Source organism: Glycine soja, chromosome 12 (genome assembly GCF_004193775.1).
Source record: "Glycine soja cultivar W05 chromosome 12, ASM419377v2, whole genome shotgun sequence".
Taxonomy (NCBI): Eukaryota; Viridiplantae; Streptophyta; class Magnoliopsida; order Fabales; family Fabaceae; genus Glycine; species Glycine soja.
Genome location: NC_041013.1, coordinates 724299 through 745805, shown reverse-complemented (window position 1 = coordinate 745805; position 21507 = coordinate 724299). Strand labels below are relative to the sequence as shown.

Genomic DNA, 21507 nt, shown 5'->3' with positions numbered 1-21507 from the left:
CTCTAGGTCCCAAGCACCATGGACCTGGACAGCCAGTTGAAACCAATGTACAGCTTGGAGAAATTAAATGATGGATGATTAAATAAACATGATGCTACATTATTCACCTGTTTGACGATCAAATCAATACTTATACGGCTAGTGTGATACAAAATACTCTTTAAAAATAAAAATAAAAGAAAAGGAAACATTAATCTATAACTGACATTAGAACACCTTGGGGCGTCACCATGGAGCCAGGGGGTGTGAAGAAAAACCATCTGGAAATTTAGGGCAAACAGACAGACAAAACACCGTTCTTCATATTACAGATATTGGTTGAAAAACAATCTGCTAAAATTTCTGATCTTTTCCTGAAAACTACCTTCATTAACAGCTTTTAATAACAGTCGATGTGAAAGCTGCAGACACAGCAAGAAAATTGTAGAAGCACATAGAATCAAAAACCCTGCACCTGAAATCTAGAGATGGCAGTAGTCTGTGTACATTGATACGAGGACCAGCAATCACTACTGCAAGATGCTAATCACACGAAAATTTTCCAAAATCAGCAAAAAGAAATCTGTAGCTTTTTTAACCTAGTCTCGCACTCTGCCTTGTCTTGATCATCCGCTTGAGTGAACCTAACCAGGATTGGCATTCGTCCCACTCAGTAGTAGTAAGAAGAACCTGCAACACGAAAAAAAAAAAGAGGCTAGAATGTAGATTTGATGGAGTTTTTTACACAGGTAAATACTATAATTTGCATTTGCAATTGATTTACCTGAATTTGTAGGGCAGTACCAAAATCACCATTGTCTAATGCCTGACAAAGCTGAAGGAGCTTGTCAGAAGCATTTTTCGATATGTCTCCACTATTTAACTTGGCAAACAACCCACCAAGTCTCTTCGAGTTGTCTTCTATCTCCCGCCTCTTAGCTGGGTTTGCACGTGAACCTCCAAGGGCGTCTGATGTCTCATTGAAAAGCCTTGTCAAAGTTGTGACAATAGGCATTTGATGCCCTGGCACAGTCAACACAAGCAAATAGCTCAACAAATATGATGAGTTTAAGATTTGTATCACGACCCATATTAAAATAAGCACAAGCAAACTAATGATTCTTTTAGTGCAATTTAAAATTCCCAGATACTAAAAAAAATTACCAGGTACTTTTGAAGTATCAGCAGTCTGCAAAGTAGGAGGAGGAGCTGCAGGTGGTTGCACAGGTTGCACTTGAGGGGGACTGGGAGGTTGTATTGATCCCACCCCAGGTCTTTGGACACCACCAGAACCAGAGACTGGCATGTATCCCATTGGATTTGGGGTAGGTGCCACAACTTGTGACAAGTTCTGGCCATGACTCAAGGCCACTTGTGATGGAACAGGGGGTGTAGGCTGGTAAGGTGGATTGGTTGTCTGAAATATAGAAAGTCATGGTTTAATCCACAAGTAGCCTCAAATAATTGATGATACCACTTGAAATTAAAAAGGTTTACTGACATTATACAATTGAGATCCCAATGTAGGCTGCTGATATTGCTCCACATTTCTAAGCATGGGAGGAGTTTGAGGATCAAAAGTTCTCAAAGGTGGTGGTGCAACAGCAGTATTTGAGAAAGTCGGCTACAAGAAATAAATAATTAGATTTAAGAAAGCAATAAGGGAAAAGGTATAAAAAATCAAGCAGCCTATTATTTTTATAAGATGTAAAATGATATGATGACATACCTGGGGAGTTTGCACAACCTGAGTAGTCTGTGGTGGAACAAACAAATTAGGCTGTTGAGGTTGCTGGGGTGGAGTAGGAGCACCATAGCCTCTTCCATATCTAGGATCAAATGGCTGTTGATAGCTATCAGGATATTGAATTCCAGAAACACCATGCTGCACTTGAGTGGTTACTGGCTCCTAAACAACAAAGATTATTTGGAATAATTTAAAATTGTAAAACGACATGTTTTGCACCAAAAAAGAAAATGGTAAAGAACAAAGTTAAATAACTACCTGATAATAATTACTATTATAATTGGAATTATCGGCACCATAATAGGACCCACTATGTGATTGAGAACTTTCAAAAGCAGTAGTTTTGAAGTCTTTCTCTGCAAGCAATAACCATTTGAAAAGGAAACAAAAAAAGTGAAAAAAATATGGGTGTACAGCAAGCTTCACAATTAAAAAAAATGGAAACACTAGCAGCTGAATTTGTAACAAGATAATAATTAATCAAATAACTAAAAACTATGAAAATAGGTCTCTCCAATCAAGAATCCTTAAATAACAAAATAATTGGTGTTCCTCCCTCAATAAATTAACTTTAATGAGCTGCAGCTCTACATGCCAAATGTGGTTAACAAATGTAAGATATAAAATTTACCAAAAAGAAACTCTTGGTGAAAATATTTCAGTTTATGAACAATTAAACACTCCACCATTCATTAAGAATGTTTAAAGAGTGGCATAAGTAACCATTTGACTGGTTAAGTCTTCTTAAAACATAGCAGCATAGAACTATGCACTAAAACTTTAACCATAAAATAGAACTGTGCTATACTAAGTTTATTCATAACACAAGATTACTGTTCTACTAAAAAAAATAAGTATTCATCATGCAAAATTGGCATGCAAAGTGTCACTTGCTAATAATCAGCACCCCTTTGAGTCCAAGAAAACTTTTACCAGGTTCTGTAGAAAGTGCAATTCGATCCTTTAAGATTGTAAGTTCAGGCGACAGTTCTTCAGAACCCAAAAGTTTTAAATACTCCATCGCTGTAGTCAACAGCCCTTGACTTGCTAAAATTTCAGCATATTTCTCAACAAGCTTGCACAGAGAAGCACTAAACCGCTTCTGCCCAGTTGCCAAGGCAAGAACAATAGTCTTTTCCATTAAATCCTAACAAAGATAATCATGTCAATTTTCTAGCAGCAATATTGGTAAATGAGAATTTTATAACAGTTACAGGTCAATCTTACCTGAAGAAGGTCAACATAAGATTTTCCCTCGGTCTCATTTGACAGGCTCCTTGACCAAATTTCAACAGTTTTATCAATATTTCCAGCACATATATAACACAGAGTTGCAGCTAATGTATTGCCAGCCCCCATGAGTTTTGAAGCAAGTGTGTCACAAAGCATAGTCCATTCATCTCTCTGAGCAAACTGTTAATATGTGATAACATGAACGATATGTAATATATAATAACTAAATCATGAAAATTTATGGCTAATATGAAGTTTCAAATTTGTACTATAAGAGAAATTCTGGTCTCAACTTAATCCAATCATAACATGACCATTACTCCATTAGTAACAACAATATGAAGACATGGCCAAAAGGTGAAGCCAGAAGATGCAAGCTTTCAATATGCAATAATTATAAAGATGGCAATATGTTAACAAGAAATAATAAACTATTAAAAGAAACCCAGAGTATAATAAGAAGGCAAGTGAGTCTGAGATGCTAGTAAAACTTCATTAGGTAACTCGGCATTCCTTTTTTATCAATTTAAGAATGATAGGAATACTAAAATGATGCCAGCACTTCATAATCTAACTAAAAAAATAGACAGGCAGCAAAGACCAAAGAGACTTACACTACAAAGAAGCGCAAGGGTTTCTTTCCAAAACTTCAGTGGCCTGGTGTTCACTAAGCTCAAGAGATCATTGCTCACCATTGCTGATACAATCTGAAATTGGAAATGACCCACAAATGAAGAGATTTGTAAAAAACAAAAGATCAGGTAGGTATTAGATAGAATTTATGTTTGATATAAAATTGACAGTTTATATGATGTTATCATCAGCTACCTTCAAGTATGGTGATCGGACCATTTTAAGGTATTGATCCCGTGTACTTTCCCACAAGGAAGCATTCCCAACATGAGCAATAACTAATGCATCAGCCCATTTATTTGCAGAAATGCATTGCATAACTGCCCCCTTGTAGTCCCCAACAACTAAAGCATGCTGAACACTGTCGTCAAATGAAGGATCACTGCTCTCCTCCACTTCCACATCATCTTGGATTTTCTCTGAACCATTGGCATTTTCCACAACAGCAAAGTTGCCGGCAGAAGTAGATACTGGGGTATCAGCTTTAGGACTGGGAAGATTATTAAAGAAATCTTCCCCATTATCAGTAGAGAAAATAGTGGTTTCATTAGTAGCCACATGTCCAACATTGTCAACAGTTGTGTCCTCAAGTCCAAGCGCATTTACTTCTTGGGAAAGATCATCATTAACTGTATCTTTTGCTTCACTAGGTACATTGAAACCAAGATGTGAGAGAAGTTTTGTCCGTGCAGTCCCATCATCTTCAAGCATAACCTTCAAAAAGCCCCATGTTTCTCTTTCCTCCTCAGATCTATAACATCAAAAAGTGATCAGCATTGTTCAAGTGTAACGGATTAGGTTAGGCATCAAAAAGAAAGATCATGAGAAAATGTTGCACTTCATGAATAGAACTCACTCTGATTCCTCAGTTTTTTTTTCACATAAAACCCTCAATAAAGACCTTTCCCCATTCTGTATTGCAGCTTCAAACTCGGATGAACGACTAACTAGACCATTTTCAGTGACCAAGTTATGCACATAAACCTGGAAAATCACAAATAGAATGAATTCAATTAAAAGTTTTAAGAAATTTGCCATTCACATATGACCAAAGCACTAAAACCTTACCTCTGAAGCGCCAGCTGGAGAACCTGCAGCAGATGCCCTGGGATGAAATGACACAAGTTTGCCTCCAAAGCCAAAAGACACACCAGTAGGACGTTTATACCATTTTGGTGCTCTCAGTGGTACTGCACAGAAAAGAAATTTCATCAAGAGATTCCAAAAAAGCCCCGATACCAAGGTGTTCTTAAGAACAGACGGCCTTGCCTAACCCTCCTCAACACACAAAACAAACACACAGATACACCCACAATATGCATATAAAGAAAAGCTACATAGACTGTTTGAGTATGACAGTCACATACAGATGATATATGAGTAATTATATGTAAAATTATAATAGTTTATTCCATAGACGTAAAAAAATGCATCACCTGCACCAAAATCATTTTCCCCGATACCATTTTGACGGCAACCCTGCATACAATTACAAATATTGCTGTAAATAATATGGCCAATAAAGAGATATACAGGAAGAGAATCTGGAATGCAAATTATGACTATATTACCAAAAAGAAATTAGAAATACGCAAAACATATTTAAAATTGCTTACATTTTTATCCTGTATCTTCTTGTCTAATTTGGCTTAAAAGGGAAAAATTAAATATAATAAAGCCTAATGCCATGCAAAAATGTTATGAATAACCCAAATACCCAATTAAGCCAAGTCTATAAAGCAAAAACTAACAGGTTTTGACAAAAAGTCTAAATCAGTGTCAAAAGTTGATCATGGGAAAATGCTCGCCTACTTAAAGAGAGATTTAATTAAGAATAATATTTTGGACTTCCGGTAAAAGATACAGGAAAAACAAGAATTTTACACAATGCAAAATATATTGGGCAACCAGTATCATGTCTATAACTTCAACAAAAAAATTACTTATTTTATGAGTTATAAAGAATGAGATGGACAACAAATGAAGACAGACAGATAAAAGTTTACTACAACAAGCTATAATATAAAAAAAAAAAACAGAAACGTCTAATGAGGGACAACATGGATATGGTTATATCAAAATTTGTATTTGTAGCGTAAAATATTAATTCATTATACATATTGTAAGTCGCTACTTCATCACGTGCCACCATAACTACTTGTATTTATTAATTATGAACAATAAAAATATAGCAAATAAAATTTAGGCATGACTTATCTAGTATCTTATTTTCCATGACACTTTGTCATATCACTCCAAGTTTACTCTCAAAATGAATTTCTTCAACATTACAGCAGACTTCGACATACTTGCTAAACAAAATCAGGTGAAAACTTGCCAAAACTAAAATAAACCACCAAAAATATTTGTACCTTAATATTATATATGCCAATTTTTCCATCAAAGGAAGATGCTGATATTACTCCAGGTATCCTGGGATACCAATGCACATCAAAATTCCAATTGGTCCCAGCTGGCAATTCATAGGCAATCTGTACCCCACCCCCACCCAAAAAGGAAAAACCATCATCACTGAGCCAAAGTACTATAAATGTAAAGGTCAATGCAATCAAGCAGTACTGGAACTCATCAAACAGAATATGAGATGGGTAAAACAAGGCAAAACACCACCTCTCCAGAAATCATGTCCCAGCATATAGTCCGGCTATCTTTGCCACAGGTAAGCAAATAAGAGCTATCATTGGGACACCACGACATTGCAATAACACCTAATATAGGAGATTCAGGCAACAGAATCGAATAAGATAAACTGAACAGTGAAAGAGACTGTAGCTTCACAATAAAACTGCAAGAACTAGAAAATCAAGATCTAGAAGCCTATAAATGACAAATCATAACCTAACATGCTATCATCCATCTGCACATTAATTTAACAGGAATGATTGACAATCTTACAGTACATTATACTGGGTGCAAAAGCAAGAGCCAGAAAACACAGCTTTAATGAAGGAAGAGCATAGCATAGATAACAAAACTATAAATAAAAACAAAATGATCACTAAACAAACATGAGATGCCTGACAGGGTGTCTGCTCAATTGTCAAAATGAAAGCAAAAATCACTGTCATCAAGTTTTTGGAGGTACTCAATAAGTATAGACTTAAATTTAAATATACCCTATTTTCAGGCAAATTGTCCAATTCAGGCACAGTTGGCAACATGGGCTGTATACTGTCCACTATATAAAGGAAAAAAATCTACTGTACTGAGTACTTAATCGGATACCAATCCAAATGTATTCAGTGAAGCCTTTCTTTTGCAGTGTTTCCAAACAAGGAATAAGAAAGGCATAAGGTAGAATAATCCCAATATCCTAGGAAGCAGGGACACTTCAAAAATAGGCATCATATTCATGTCTAACATGTACCAATGTTAGACACTTCAAGGAAACTAAGGATACTCCTCTACTTATATTTTGGAATTTTTCAACTTTGAATTTTCTGAATTTTTATTTTTACAAAAATACACGTGGAAGTACTAAATAATTAAGTAAAGGTTTAATTACCCATTTAGTCCCTATAGTTTCCAAACTTATCCCTTTTAGTCCCTATAGTTAATAAGTGGATATTTTAGTCCCTGAAGTTTAATAAGTGGATTTTTTAGTCCCTGAACTTTACATTTTAATTTCCAAAAGGTCTCTGCCGTTAATTTTTTTTAACTCCGTTAGTTATAGAATTTTAATTGCAGGGACCTTTTGGGAATTAAAATGTAAATTTCAGGAACTAAAAAATCCACTTATTAACTATAGGGACTAAAAGAGTTAAATTTGAAAACTATAGGGACTAAATGGGTAATTAAACCTTAAATAAATGATAGTATTTTATTCACTCGTAAAAATTTTAAATATTGATTCTCTTTTGACTTAAGTTTTGGGTTTTTTACTAATACTAATTGTATATATTGTACCATAACTGAGCCATGTAACTTTCATGCCCCCATGTCAAAGTCATGCCGGTACCCATGCCTTTTGTTATATCCAAGCTTCATAGCACTATATCACCCTCCCTCCTCTTCATATATAATTCACACAAATTTTACATAAACAAGAGAAAAAGAAGATCTACAATAGCAAAAGTTTAATTATCTATCCAGTCCTGTTTCACAGCTAACATTACTTGTTCACTTGCTTCCCACGTTTGAAAGATCAGTGGGGGGATTAAGAAAAAAAATACAACAAAAAAGAGAAGGTAGACAAACAGACAACCATGAGAATTATAAACAAATTAACAGGAGTCATTACCTCTAGTGTGTCCCACAAACTCCTTTATTGGTGAAATTGTATTCCTCATGTCCCAAAGCTGCATCAACATGCTCATATAAGGTCAATACATACAATGCTTGAAATAAACAGACAAATAATCTGCAGTGACTATGCTATACCCTCAAAGAAGGAGAGCTGTCTTCATCTGATGCAACGACTAGTTGTGTGGCAACATCAGGATTCCACTGCAAAACAGAACACCGCCTTCTAACCGAATCTGCAAAGCTGCCAGTTCACAAATGATATATAAGGTTATAATTATTTTTTTAGGTAATAGAATACCAAATTTCTTCAAAAACAAAAGGCAAAAGATGAGCAACCAAGTTACCTTATCACTGGCTTTTGCTTCTTTAGGTCCCAGACCACTGGAAAATAAAACCAAAATATGTATATTAACATATATAGTATTCCACTAAACATATAACATTGAGAACAGAATATAAAGGATAGACTAAATTCCCTCCTCACCTGTGGTCCCATTATATGAAGTAGATGCTAATATGTGTTGGACTTTACTGTTCCAAGATAAGAATGAAATTTCTCCCTGGGAAGCAGACCCAGTACTCTGCACCATTATCATATACACTAACTATGTAAAATTTATTAATTTACAGAGACAGATATTTGAAGATTAAGGCATATTAATCCATCAAAGCAGGGGCAAATGTATGTAACATGCACACTCAAGGTAACAATCTCTGACCTTTAGCGGTGGAAAATGTGTAGGTTCTGAAGGATTGACCAAATCCCATATGCAAATTTCACCATCCTCAGCCCCAGATGCAAGAAGATTTGGTGCAATGGCATTAAACTCAAGACCACGAACCTGAAACATAAAAATATAAGATAGGATTTTAAATAAAGCAAACAATATATATGGTCAAGAACAAAGAACAATTAAAAGTCAACAGGTTGGCTTATAAAAGCAAAGCAAAACTTACTGGCCCTTTATGCCTTACAAGGTGTCCAACAAGAGAACTTTGATTTGACTCCGAGCTGATAAAAGTTATCAAAATAAATAAATAAACTCATTGGATAGGCAAAGTAAAAATTGTATATGAAACTAAAATCATAACTTGAAGAAATTAAGCTATGAACCAAAATATTCAGAATTACTAAATATTTTATCAATAATGCACCATTTATTTACTCCAACAGAAATTATTGTCTTTCTCCATTTTCATGGCAACCACTTAAAATTTGAAGAGAACTTGATTTTGAGCTACCATAGTTCAGATATAAGGGATTGCCAATATAAGATCATCCTTCACTTGCATCGACAGACAATGTCATCCATCTATAATTGCTCAAATTAGAAAATGAGAAGGGCAAAGATGTCTTTAAATTGGGGAAAACATGTGTGACATTGAATTTACATAATAATATATGAATAATTCTGCACAAAGAATGTAAATTTCAGGACTCAATCATTATAATTTATATATCTATTAGGAACCCTTCATCTCCTAATCTTCCACCAAGAAACCACTAGACCCACTGGCTAGTGGCTAGTGGCTAGGAGGGAGAAGGACCAGTAACAGAAAGCTGCAAAATCCTAACACTCCCAAAATATAATGAGCAGTGATAAAATAAAACTAGAAAGGATTACCAAAAAAAAGTAAGCAATTCTTTATCTAATAGCAAAGGGGCTGGTCAACTCTTTCCACCTGATGCATCCATTACTGTTTCTTTTTATTTGATACTTTAGGAGGATACCTTACCTCCCTGATTGTTCGCTCTGTTATTCCCAATGGGATTTTTTTTTCTTTTTTCATTAAGTAAATATAAAAGGAAATCTAAATTGTATAACGAACAGCAATATGATGCATTCATATCAAACAAAATTTCTATTCTAACTCAAAACAATCGTTAAGCACCATATGAAAATTGTATACACCAAATAATAATAATAATAAAAATGAGAAATCAAATCAGCAACTCGAAATTGAGTTTGATTTGCATCAAGATCGTATTATCCAATAAAAATATCGAGTACTACTTCCACTAATCACTGATGTTGAATTGTTACTCCAATTCACGCATTAAAAACCGTACTATGTATCAATCATCTCACAAATCATTAAAACCATTCATTCAGCCAAGTTCCAAATTCTGCAATCTAACCGTATTTCTAGGAGGCCATCTAACCCTAGGAAACTCCAATCTCCGCAAACACATGCCATTTCCAATATCAAAACAAAAGCAACGAGCATGAGAGAAAGGTCCAATTACCGAATCAGAGTAAGAGGATTCCAGATGTCAATGTTGCCATCAACCATTCCACCGGCAACGAGGCCGAGAGCGAAGTCTTCGGAGCCGGAACCGTTCTTCCCCCACGAGAGACGGTTGAAACGGTCGGAGCTCGGGCACTCCGCGACAAGAGGCAGTTCCTGATCGTCGGACTGGAAATCGAGCTTGAATATCTCGAGATTCGCGGAAGAGCTGAAAGACAGATCAACAGCGCCGGCCATGGTCCCGGCGGCCAGGTACGGGGCGTCCGGCGCCAGCGCTACCGACGCCGATCGATTCACCCCTTTGATGCACGCCATTCGATCTCAGAAAACCTAATTGCGCCGAAAACACGAAACTGAAATCGCGAATCGGAAATTCAAGCGCGGGTGGAGAGCGGAAATAGATCTAGGAATTCAGAATGTTTGGATCTGATCTGCGGAATGCGAGAGTGTGAAGAACCACTCTCTTTTTCTCTCTCTCCCTCTCCCTCTCCGTAGTTCTGTTGTTCCTCCTTTTTTCCTCTCTCTCTCTCTCTCTCTCTCTCTCTCCGTTTTTCTACAAATTAATTTTGCGTTGTAAAGAGCTCTTTGTTTTGAGTTTATAGATACACTTGCTGTGTGACACACTTTGGGCTTTGTCTGCAACGTAAAACCGTTTAAGCAATGTCTTAGAGAGGTGTATGAGTACACGCCGCACTGGATTATTATCTCCTACGAGCTACAACGTGAATCCGTGGCATCACTAATTACCGATTGACACGTATGCTATTGTGTGAGGTAATTTATGGTGCATTTGAGGCTTTCGGATTAAATAATCTAATCTGCTTTCATTTTATAATTACTTTTTTTTACTGCATCATTTCATAATTACTTACTTTTTTTAGACAATTATAGTAATTACTTACTACTATTCCGTTCCCTTCGCCTCTAAACTTAATAATTAAATTAATAAAACGATGTTAAAAAAATAAATTAAGAAAAGGGTATATTGAGTATCTGAGTCAAAATAAAAAATATTTAGTAAAAACCATTATATTCAGAAGTCAAACAAAAATTAATACTAATTTTATAAAAAAACTAACAATACTGTATTTAATATGGTATATTAAATATTCTTGACTAATACCCTTAAGTTTAGTATGTTAAATTAGTCAAGAATTATTCGTTGCAATTAAATAAACTAAGATATATGTGAAATTAATTATTCGTTACAATTATGTAAATCAATTTAACCAGCATAAATTTATTTTAATGATTAAAATTATTCAAATGTATGCATTTAAAATTTTTAAAATGTTGAAAATTATTTCAATTAATAAAAATATAAAGCAACTTCTAAATATTCTATTATATATATTGATAATACATAAAATTATTAAATGTATGCATTTAAAATTTTAAAAATGTTGAAAATTATTTCAATTAATAAAAAAAATATAACTTCTAGATATTTTATTATATATATTAGCAGTTAAATTGCAAAAGACAAAATATTTAAATACTTCTATATTATTGTTCAATAGTATTTTAAAAAGAAAATAAATAGTTTATTTCAAAAATTCAAATAATATCAACTTATATTAAATAATATTTGATAAATAATCTATAAAGTATTTAATAGAAATATTGTAATAAAAAATTAATAAACTTAACTATAAATTAAAAAATAAAGATAAAAATCTGAAATCTAAATGAAATTTAAAGAATACAAATTATAAATATTTTAATGTTTTCAAATTTGTATTTAATTATTTTATTTGATTGTTTCATATTATAAAGTTATCTCAAATGTGATATGTTTAGTCCATTTCAATTATGATCTATCAAAGTTAGTTATTTTATTGTTTCTAACAAAATATTGCTCGTGAAGTGATTAAACATAAAGATTAAGTAAAGTGTCACAATATGTAATAGAAATGTCAAAATGAATTATCCAATTTATCACGGGTTACAGGTTATAATGGTTGGGCCATAATAAATTGAATTTCATTCAGTTTTCTAATTTGATATCCATATCCAACTTATGCGGGTTTTGATATTTTTTAGTTAAATCACCTTTTTGTTAAAAAAACTTTTATTCAAAATTTGATATTGAAATACACTGTGATAATGATAGTTATTTTTATTTATATGTTTATTTTAGTGCAATAAATAAAATGATAGAAATTATATTTTAAAGGTGATATGTACTATGACAATCATTATAATTGTTTTAAATACAAAAAAATGTTTATATATTATAAGATAATCTCGTTTATAATTTTATAAAATTTACAATAACAATAGTTATATATTTAATTCTTTATCGAATGAGTTGTTAATGTTACAAATGTCCAATAGCATTACAAATATATGTAGTTGAAAAAGTAAAAAATGTTTTGTAAAAAAAAATTATAAAATGTAATACATGTATTGTAATGGTGAGTAGTTTATGTCAAACAAATTAAAGTTTCAAAATTCTCCTAACATCTTAAATACATGCAACTAAAAAATACTACCTTTATGGTAAGATTTATTTTTAAATTTATTCGTTTCTTTTTATAAGATTATTTTTTGCATCAATATTTTTTTTACCAAAATATTCTTAATTACTTTATAATAAATAATATAAATTAATGAGATAAATCGAATAATTATAAGTTTAAAGGAGATGACTAGCACACATCAATTAATTAGATATAAAATAAATAACTGAAAAGACCAATAGTTTTAAGAGTAATATTAAAAAAATAATACAAATTACTAACAAATTTAATATTCCTAATTAAAATAATCAGATTTTTAAAGGGTTTGAATTGGTTAAAAGCAACTTTATATTTAAAGACAGAGGTAGTATAATCTGGAATCATGTACAATAATTTTTATAAGTATTTATTGTCAAAATAAATATCAAACCCTTTGTTAAACAAATGGAAGTTTGAGACAATTAGTAACTAATTTTAGTCTCTTGAACTTCTCTTGGTCTCATTTTCTCTCAACAAGGTTTAGAAATAAATAGATAGTCCAAACCCAACATAGGTGACTCGACATAATCCTAAATATGACACAAACTTTGTTGGATTGAACTAAAAATCTTCATTTAATTTGCACTCAAAATTTATAGTCCAATTACTAGTTTAAAAAAGAAAAAGAAATATACTTTAAAAAGTGTAAAGTTATAAACATTAATTTAAAATTAATAGCTGGGGTTAAAATAAAAGGTAAAATATACTTGTTATTTTTATATTTTTTTGTCAAACTTAATTTTAATCCATAAAATTTCAACTAGATACATCAAATAAGTGAATTTAGTTCCTATGTCATCAATGTGCAAAAAGATACATTTTAAAAAAAAGATATATGGACCAAATTAATTGATTTAAACAAAGACTAAAATAAAATTTATCCTAAAATAAAACACCGTGTATATGTTAATCATGAGTTGTTAAATTTGATTCTGTTAACTTTATAATTAACAATTACAAGTCCATACTTTTCTGTTTAAATATCATTTTAAAAAGTCAATTTTTATTTGTATGAGATGGAAAAAATTCACACAGCTGTCTACTTGAAAATTAACTTGATTGGTTTTAGTATTATTAAAATAGAAAATAATAATATCCCCCTAAATGTAATTTGATAAAAGTTTCCCGACGACAGAGAAAAGAGGGAAAATAATAGCATTATATTGTCAAGTTATGTCCTGCTTATATTATTGTTTTCAACTAGAAAGATTTAATAAGTTAAAACTTTTTAAAAAAAAAAACTCTTAAATAAACACAAACCTAACACATCATTTTTAGGTATAATCAATAAAATTATTACAACTAATAAAATCAATAAATCATACTATCAGCTAAAACATTTTTTGTATATTCTTTCTGTTTTTATTCTAATATTCTTAGTTAGAGTTGAATTATATACAAGCATTTAACAACATATATTAAAAAGGAAAAGTAAGAATAAAAAAGAAAAAAAATTGTATTCTAAACATGGTAGATATAATTCAAATTTTGAAATAATATATTTTGGTAGTGTAAGACTGTAGAGTAGTTTTTTTTTTAATTTTAAATAGTAACTTTATTGATGCAAATAATATTTTTTTAAAAGAAAATATATAAATAAAAAGTTGCACGACAAAAAAAAAATCCTTATAAATATTCTTATTTAAAGTAAAGGCTTAAATTAATAATGTGAGTTGAGATCTTTCTAAAGTGAGTAAATTATTTATAAGATAAAATAAGTAATTTCAATTGGTAGATGGAAAATTAACCGTGATATTATCATTGGTCCAACTTTTGGTCTGGAAAGTTGATGGTATAGGTTCTATACCAAATGAGTCACCACACCACCTTAACAAAAACATAATCTCTCAATCTGAAGTCACATATATTTTTTTATTTATTGTGAAGCGTGTTTTAGTTTTAAATATTTATTTATAATTTTATTTTTTAAATTATTAATCACTTATGATTAGAATTTTAATTTAATTTTAAACTATGTATCAAACAGAATATGTCTTTTTTTTTTTAAATGCACTGAATTTCAATACTGCAGTAATAATTATCAATCCTAATTAAACTTGTTTACCAAAAGTCCTAATTAAAATTGAATGTTAAAATTTAAAATTATAAATCCAACAGGCAACAAATTAATCTTTAGTTTGCTTAAAATAACGTGTTTTATTTGTATTAATAAAGTTATTATTTAAAATAAAATAAACTAGCTACTCTACAGTCTTACACCACTCAAATATATTATTTTGAAATTTAAATTATAATTTCGAAATTCGAATATCAATCATGTATATATTTCCATTTTAATGAAATTTAGAAAAAAAATTCAGGAAAAAGATTTGGAGAAATCAGAAAGAATATGAAATTTATTTTTATTTGACAGTTTATTTTAATTTTATTAGTTATAATTTTTTTATTAGTCGGGTCTAAAAATAATGTTTTAGATTTGTGTATAACTAAGAATTTATCCAACTTAAAAGTGATGAACGTAAGAATGTTCTTCTCTTCTTCTATCACATTCTTTAGTGTTGCAAACGTACTATGAAAGCTAATGAAGCAAACTTTGGAGGAGGCGATGAGGAGCTCCAAATACAAAGACTTGATTAAAAACCAAGATGTGAAAAGTTTATGTTCCAGCATCATGCAAGATTATTCTGATTTGTCTCCACTGGTGGGGTGTGGCGATCCATTGGCAGCTTTATCTTGCTTAGTGAATCAGAAGGAGCGAGTTTCATATTCTCGCAGTAGCATATTTCCACCATGAACCCATCTGGGTCATCGAAGAAAATTTGATCCATCTTCTCCCTCCAGAGTCCTTTTCATGTACTTCAGATCCTTCTCCTTCAACTTTTTCTCCATTGCTTCCAGATTCACGCTAACATACAATAAAACAACCACAGAAAATGCTAATTAATCACACCACCCACCAGCTCTGATGCATGTACGTTTAAGCAATTATTGGCAACCGTCTCTAGTTCCTTTATTCTATATACTCCTTCATTTTTTGTTTTCTTGTACATGTCCTTATGAAAACATAAAATATACGAGGAAAAACACGTATTCTTTTTCTCATAAATTAAATATGAAGTTTCTTTTTTTTTCAAGAACACTTACCCTGCTCCTCACCACTTTCCTTTGATATCATTTCAACCTAACTACATAATTGAATTGTAATTTACACCCCAAACTATGGTTTGAAAAATATAAATTAAGTTCTATTTACAAATATAATGTTTGAGTAAATAACTATACGGAGTTGTAATTGAAGACACCCATGATGCCTAGAAAAAGTAAGTAAATGATCACAACATCATCTAAAAAATTCTACAATATATATCACTTAATTTATATAAACCTGAAAAGATATATGGTTGTCCTGGGGATCCAAGTGTTCAGTATCCGAAGGCAAATTCTGATCTTCTTGCTTGGACTGCACCAAGTGGATACCAACTCCATAGTTGAACAACCATGCACCCTCAAAGTCCAAAGCTTGGGGCCTCTCAATCAGAACAAATCCCAGCACCTTTGTGTAGAAATCTAAGGATACCTTCACATTCCTACACAACCTTGAAACGTGGTTCAGAGCCAATAATGGAGGTGGGTTTTCCTCCTTTTCTTTTCCTTCCTTCTCATTAATGTTTCTTAAATCCTCTCGTTTTTTCTCCCTTATTTCCTTCTCCTTTTCATCACTCTTTCTCTCCTCTCCTCTCCTCTAACCTCCTGCTTCTGCATTCTATTGATGAAAGCTTTGAAGAAATTCGTAAGGGTCTACGAATTTCCTAGCCAGGTGCACCGATCAAAATATATCCATCTCAACCAAACTATGTCCTGACTTAACAAAATCTAATTAAATAGTATATATTTTGATTGGATCTGTTTCGGTGAAATTTAATTCTAAGTAGGTTAGGTCGGTCCGTAAACCTAATAAAATTATTAAATTTGTTTTAAAGTTTAATTAAATATTATATTTCAAAATATATTTATATTCTTTACGTTATAATTGAATTAACTACTAGTACATGATTTGCTTTAATTAACAAGTAAAATATAATATATATGACAACAAAGTTACAACTAGCTAGTGCCATGTAGTAAGAACAATAAGCAAACGGCCTTACTCAAATTATTAATCTGCGAGTAAAAATCATAACGATGTGGCCTAATAAAAAGGTAGGGATGGGACGGGACACGTGGAAGATTCTGGAAGAATGCTGCGATAGAAAGCTTGTACGTGCATGAATGTGTCGGAGACACTGCATTTTTATTTTTATTATTATCTATGGTGAAAGGTGCGGAGTTACTTGATATTGAACGGTAAACACACGCATGCGGAATAAAGAAAAATAAAAGAAGAAACTGGTTTCTACGAGCGGTGGCATCGCTTGAGTTATATGAAGGAAACAAGTCTGGTTGCATTGCATGGCATATTAGTGCAGTGTTCCCTTTCTTCTAGTTTCTCTGGCCTTTTGTTCTCACCCATTAAATAAGTACTATTACACTACTTTTACTTTATTTTGTTTTTTTTTTAATTTAACGAAAATTGACAAGGGGTGTTGTCAGTTGTCACTCGGTTTAGCTGAAATCTGAGATAAATAATTATTCCATGCTACCATATAAAAGTAATTTATTTTTTATGTATTTTCTACTGTTAATTAATTAGAAATTATTGTGAGTATAATTTTCAAAATAACTATTATAAACTCGTAAATTAATAATCTTATAATACATGAAATAGTTTAGAAAGTTAATGTTTGATATTATATATATAATAAATCATCTATATATTATAGCATGTTTGGTTTAGTATATATTTATGTTATTGGATTCACGTTTCTCACGAAATAATACTTTGTTACTTTTACATTTTATCTTAATCTTTTGATGCGAAAAAGTAGTTAGTTTTATGCACCTTCAAGATATAATTAAAATTTATAATAGAATATTTTTAAATATATAAGTTATATATTAGATTTATAATAAACAAATAAAAAATAATGTTTAAAAATCTTCTTATTCAAAATAATTGTTCTAATATATATTGAAAGATGTTTGACAAATACATTTATATTTTGATCACTCAATGAATATAATATTAGGTGAATGATTATGGTCTTAAACTTAAACTTGAATCCTGATATTGTAGGACTATTGATACATGTACGACTTGTTAGAATAAAAAATAGGTAAGCAGTTAAATTGATCTGAATATGTGAGATGTTTATAAACTAATTCTGAAAAGATAAAAAACTATTAATTTAGTTTTTAAATATAAAAAAATATAATAAATTAATTTTAAATTTTATAATTTAATATTGAATTAATCGTTAAAAATATAAATTATCATTAAATTAATCTTTAAATATTATAATTTAATTAATTATATTTTTTACACATTCATTCCTCAGAGATTAAATTTATATTTTGATGTTTTCAAAACTAATTTAATGAATTTATCACTGCATGATACTTTTTAGAGAGAAGCAATGAAAAATTCAAATATGAATATACCCAAAGTGGATGGCGCAAAGAGGAGAAGAGGAGAGGACTTTAGTGATGAGATTCTGAAAGTGGTGAATGAATCGTGAAGGAATGAATGCTGGATAAGGATTTGTATCTAGAACCCAAGGCCCACACGCAAAACGGAAGCTGAAGCCCACGCAAAACACTTTCTGATGAGTGAAGAGTTTCTCGTATTTATATTTATATAAATAATAAAAAAAAAACAAAAACAAAAACAAAAAATCTGGATTCTGGTGTTGTGAGTCGCCGGCGTATTCCACTCGAAGCACACACCAGCCATAATCGATTACACACCGTGATAAGATAAGATTGAAAAGATGTTTAGGGACGTGTCAAGCTGCAACACGTACAACTACGGCGAGGCTGGGTATTGGGACGCGCGCTACATCCAAGAGGGTGGTTCCTTCGATTGGTACCAGCGTTACTCTGCTCTCAGGCCTTTTGTTCGCAATTTCATCCCTCTTTCTTCCAGGATTCTCATGGTTGGTTGCGGCAATGCTGGTTGGTACTACAATTCCCCTTCTCTCCCTTCTTTTATTTAGGGTTTCTTAATCATTTTCTCTTCACTAAATGGAAGAATACTGTCGTATTTTACAGTTATGTCTGAGGATATGGTCAAAGATGGTTACGAGGACATCGTCAATATTGATATTTCTTCTGTTGCAATTGACATGATGAGAACAAAATATGAGTACATCCCTCAGCTAAAATGTATCTAATTCATTCATAAGACTCTTTTCTTTATTTTTATAATCTCTTACCTTTTAACTAAACTCCTCATCTCATCAATCTCAATAGACATGCAGATGGATGTCAGAGATATGAGCTTGTTTCCAGATGAATCTTTTGATGGTGTTATTGATAAAGGTATCACTTACTCTCTTCAATACAAACTTTTCTCTAAATTATTGGAATCTAGAATGCATTATGCTTCATAATTCATATACTGATGCTACTTTTGCCCCCATGCTTTGTTGATGCTTGATCTAGGAACTCTCGATTCATTGATGGTACGTTGCTTCACTGATTGTTCTCATAATTTATCCCATTTTTTTTTCTCTGCCTGCTATAATCCTCAAATTTGCTTTTATTTTATGTACTTCAGTGTGGTACTGATGCTCCAATTAGTGCTGCTCAGATGCTTGCCGAAGTTTGTAGGTTGTATAGACTTTAATGAGAATAAATTTCTTCAGATTTGAACAGAAGTTTTTAATAGTCACACACTTCATTTCAATTTTCTCCCTAATTATGCCTATTTTCTTCTTTGCAGACTACTAAAACCTGGAGGGACCTATATTTTGGTAATCTTATGCATTACATGGATAAGACTTTCTTTGTATCAGTGTGCTAAATCAGTTTTGCAAGTTTCGAGAGTATAATGAATTAATAAATTGTCACTTGTTTCAGATTACATATGGCGATCCAACAGTAAGGATGCCTCATATAAGCAGACCGGTGTTCAATTGGAAAATTACGCTGTATAATATCCGTAAGATTTCACCCTTTTCATCTTTACTGGAAATGGAAAAAAAAGCATTTTTCTTCATCACTAAATGTAGATAAATTGTCCTTTTAAACTTGTTTTTGTTATTCATATTGGATAATGTATGCCAAATGAGGATCAGAAGAAGATTTCTTTTGATTCTGTTCTTATTTGGATAATGAGCAAAGCTAGGTGAAAATTAAATATTTTTAGCTAGATAGAAGATCTTTGTGGTTGGTATCAAGATTTCCTTTGACAGTTGGAAAACACGGTTTCCAGTATTGTTATCTCTTCTGCCTTATTATTGTTCTTGTCATCATTGTTTATTCTGTTATGTTAAATCTTGAATGTTAGAGAGTTGATACTATGCTTTTCTTGCAGGTATCCTTACCAAAAACTAATTAAGATTTCCTTGTTCTGCTTGTTAGGAATGATATTTAACAAGGAGAATTAATTGAATTGAACATGTAAAGAATTAATGAAAATTGAGGGTATATAAATATATAATAATTTAAGCAATGTTTCACCCAATTGAAACATGAATTCACTTGAAAGTTAAGTGATTTATAAATAGCACAATCAACTTGTTTCATAATTTCATTTCTTAATTATGATTATGGTGATTCTTTTGTAAGAGTATTATGCTTTCATGAATTTATATAAAGAAACAATAAGATTTCTAATTTCCTAATAGTTGTGGGGCTTTAATTCAGTGTTATCATGCATACATTCTCTAAATCCTTGCAGCAAGACCAGGATTTCAAAAGCCCGAGAGTAGTACACCATCAAGAAAATCATACTTGGAGCCCATCCCTCTTACTGAAAAGGGCTTACTTCCAGCAGATTTCGTTCTGGAAGATCCAGATTCTCACTATATATATGTTTGTAAAAAGATAAATGACACAGAGATAGAAAATATACCTGCATACCAATTAACAGCTGATGTTTTATAGATCCGACTTACATTGAAGCACTGATGAAGGTAGTATTTATCCTCTTCACAAACTTTGATGTGCATCATAGTCATTTAAGTGGTTGTTCTTGTCATCTGTACCACTGGGACAAGTTACCACCATCAATGTGTTGTTTGTAATAGCATTTTATTCCCATAAATTAGAGTAATGAAGCTAGCATGTAGAGATGATTGGTATTATTAAAATCTTGAAGAAATCAGACAAATTGACTGATTAATGTATTGTTTTGCCCGTGATTTTGTCTGGATGAATGGATTGTGGTTGTAACATGTAAATGGCGTTTTCTTTGCCTCAAGCTTGAATTCTATTATAATACGTTTCTGTCCTAGCATGAGCTGTGGAAATGCATTAATACACTTTCAACTGGATTTCGTGCCATGGTTTATTCTAATCCTCCTTCCTTGGGTTGAAGTTTTCTGATTGGACATTTGATATACTTGAATTATCTAAGATTTTTTTATAAACAATTCCCTTAGGAGAGGTTGAGTCTTAGACTCTTAGTGCAACAATAAGGCACTTCCCAGAGATGATAGGTTGAAATCCTGGAAACAATCTCCAAATGTGCATACATGTATCCTCCTTATATTCCATTAGGCGAGAACGTAGGATTGCGGTAGGAAGTAGACAGAGATGGTTTTGGAAAGAATGTGCATGTGTTAGTGTGACACGTAGAGGGTGTGACACTGATTTCATGCCTATCAATTTTCATTTTTCTATTCTCCATTTCAGTGCTATTGGTGCATAGAGTAAGAATATATTGGCAATAGTACTGTATTGGGGAAACAGATTAAAGTGGGTTGGCTCTTTTAGCAACTGTAGCTCTTTACCCATCGGCACTTTCTATCATATAAAATAAACGGCAGGTATCATAGGATTAGAACATTGAATTCCTATAAGTTATATCAATGATTCAACTCTTATTATGATTTT

The 21507-nt window shown here is 31.9% G+C and overlaps 2 protein-coding genes across 2 annotated transcripts; one reads left to right on the top strand and one right to left on the bottom strand.

The window, feature by feature from the left end:
• Window positions 1–54: 54 nt before the first annotated feature.
• LOC114380352 (protein transport protein SEC31 homolog B-like) lies at window positions 55–10672 on the bottom strand. Its single transcript, XM_028339354.1, has 22 exons — window positions 10107–10672; window positions 8816–8870; window positions 8578–8700; window positions 8343–8439; window positions 8203–8239; window positions 7994–8099; window positions 7854–7911; window positions 6224–6321; window positions 5965–6084; window positions 5029–5071; window positions 4661–4782; window positions 4449–4576; window positions 3788–4343; window positions 3574–3666; window positions 2954–3139; window positions 2660–2873; window positions 1985–2082; window positions 1709–1888; window positions 1481–1603; window positions 1144–1396; window positions 764–1002; window positions 55–669 (listed from the first exon to the last, which is right to left on the bottom strand). The coding sequence occupies exons 1-22, from the start codon at window positions 10421–10423 to the stop codon at window positions 574–576; spliced, it is 3342 nt and encodes a 1113-aa protein (XP_028195155.1). The 5' UTR covers window positions 10424–10672; the 3' UTR covers window positions 55–573.
• A 7497-nt stretch (window positions 10673–18169) lies between these two features.
• On the top strand, window positions 18170–20905 carry LOC114378118 (EEF1A lysine methyltransferase 4-like). Its single transcript, XM_028336663.1, has 8 exons — window positions 18170–18621; window positions 18718–18831; window positions 18919–18987; window positions 19111–19130; window positions 19226–19278; window positions 19391–19421; window positions 19528–19609; window positions 20351–20905. Exons 1-8 carry the CDS (start codon window positions 18438–18440, stop codon window positions 20554–20556), a joined length of 759 nt encoding a protein of 252 aa, XP_028192464.1. The 5' UTR covers window positions 18170–18437; the 3' UTR covers window positions 20557–20905.
• Window positions 20906–21507: the final 602 nt, after the last annotated feature.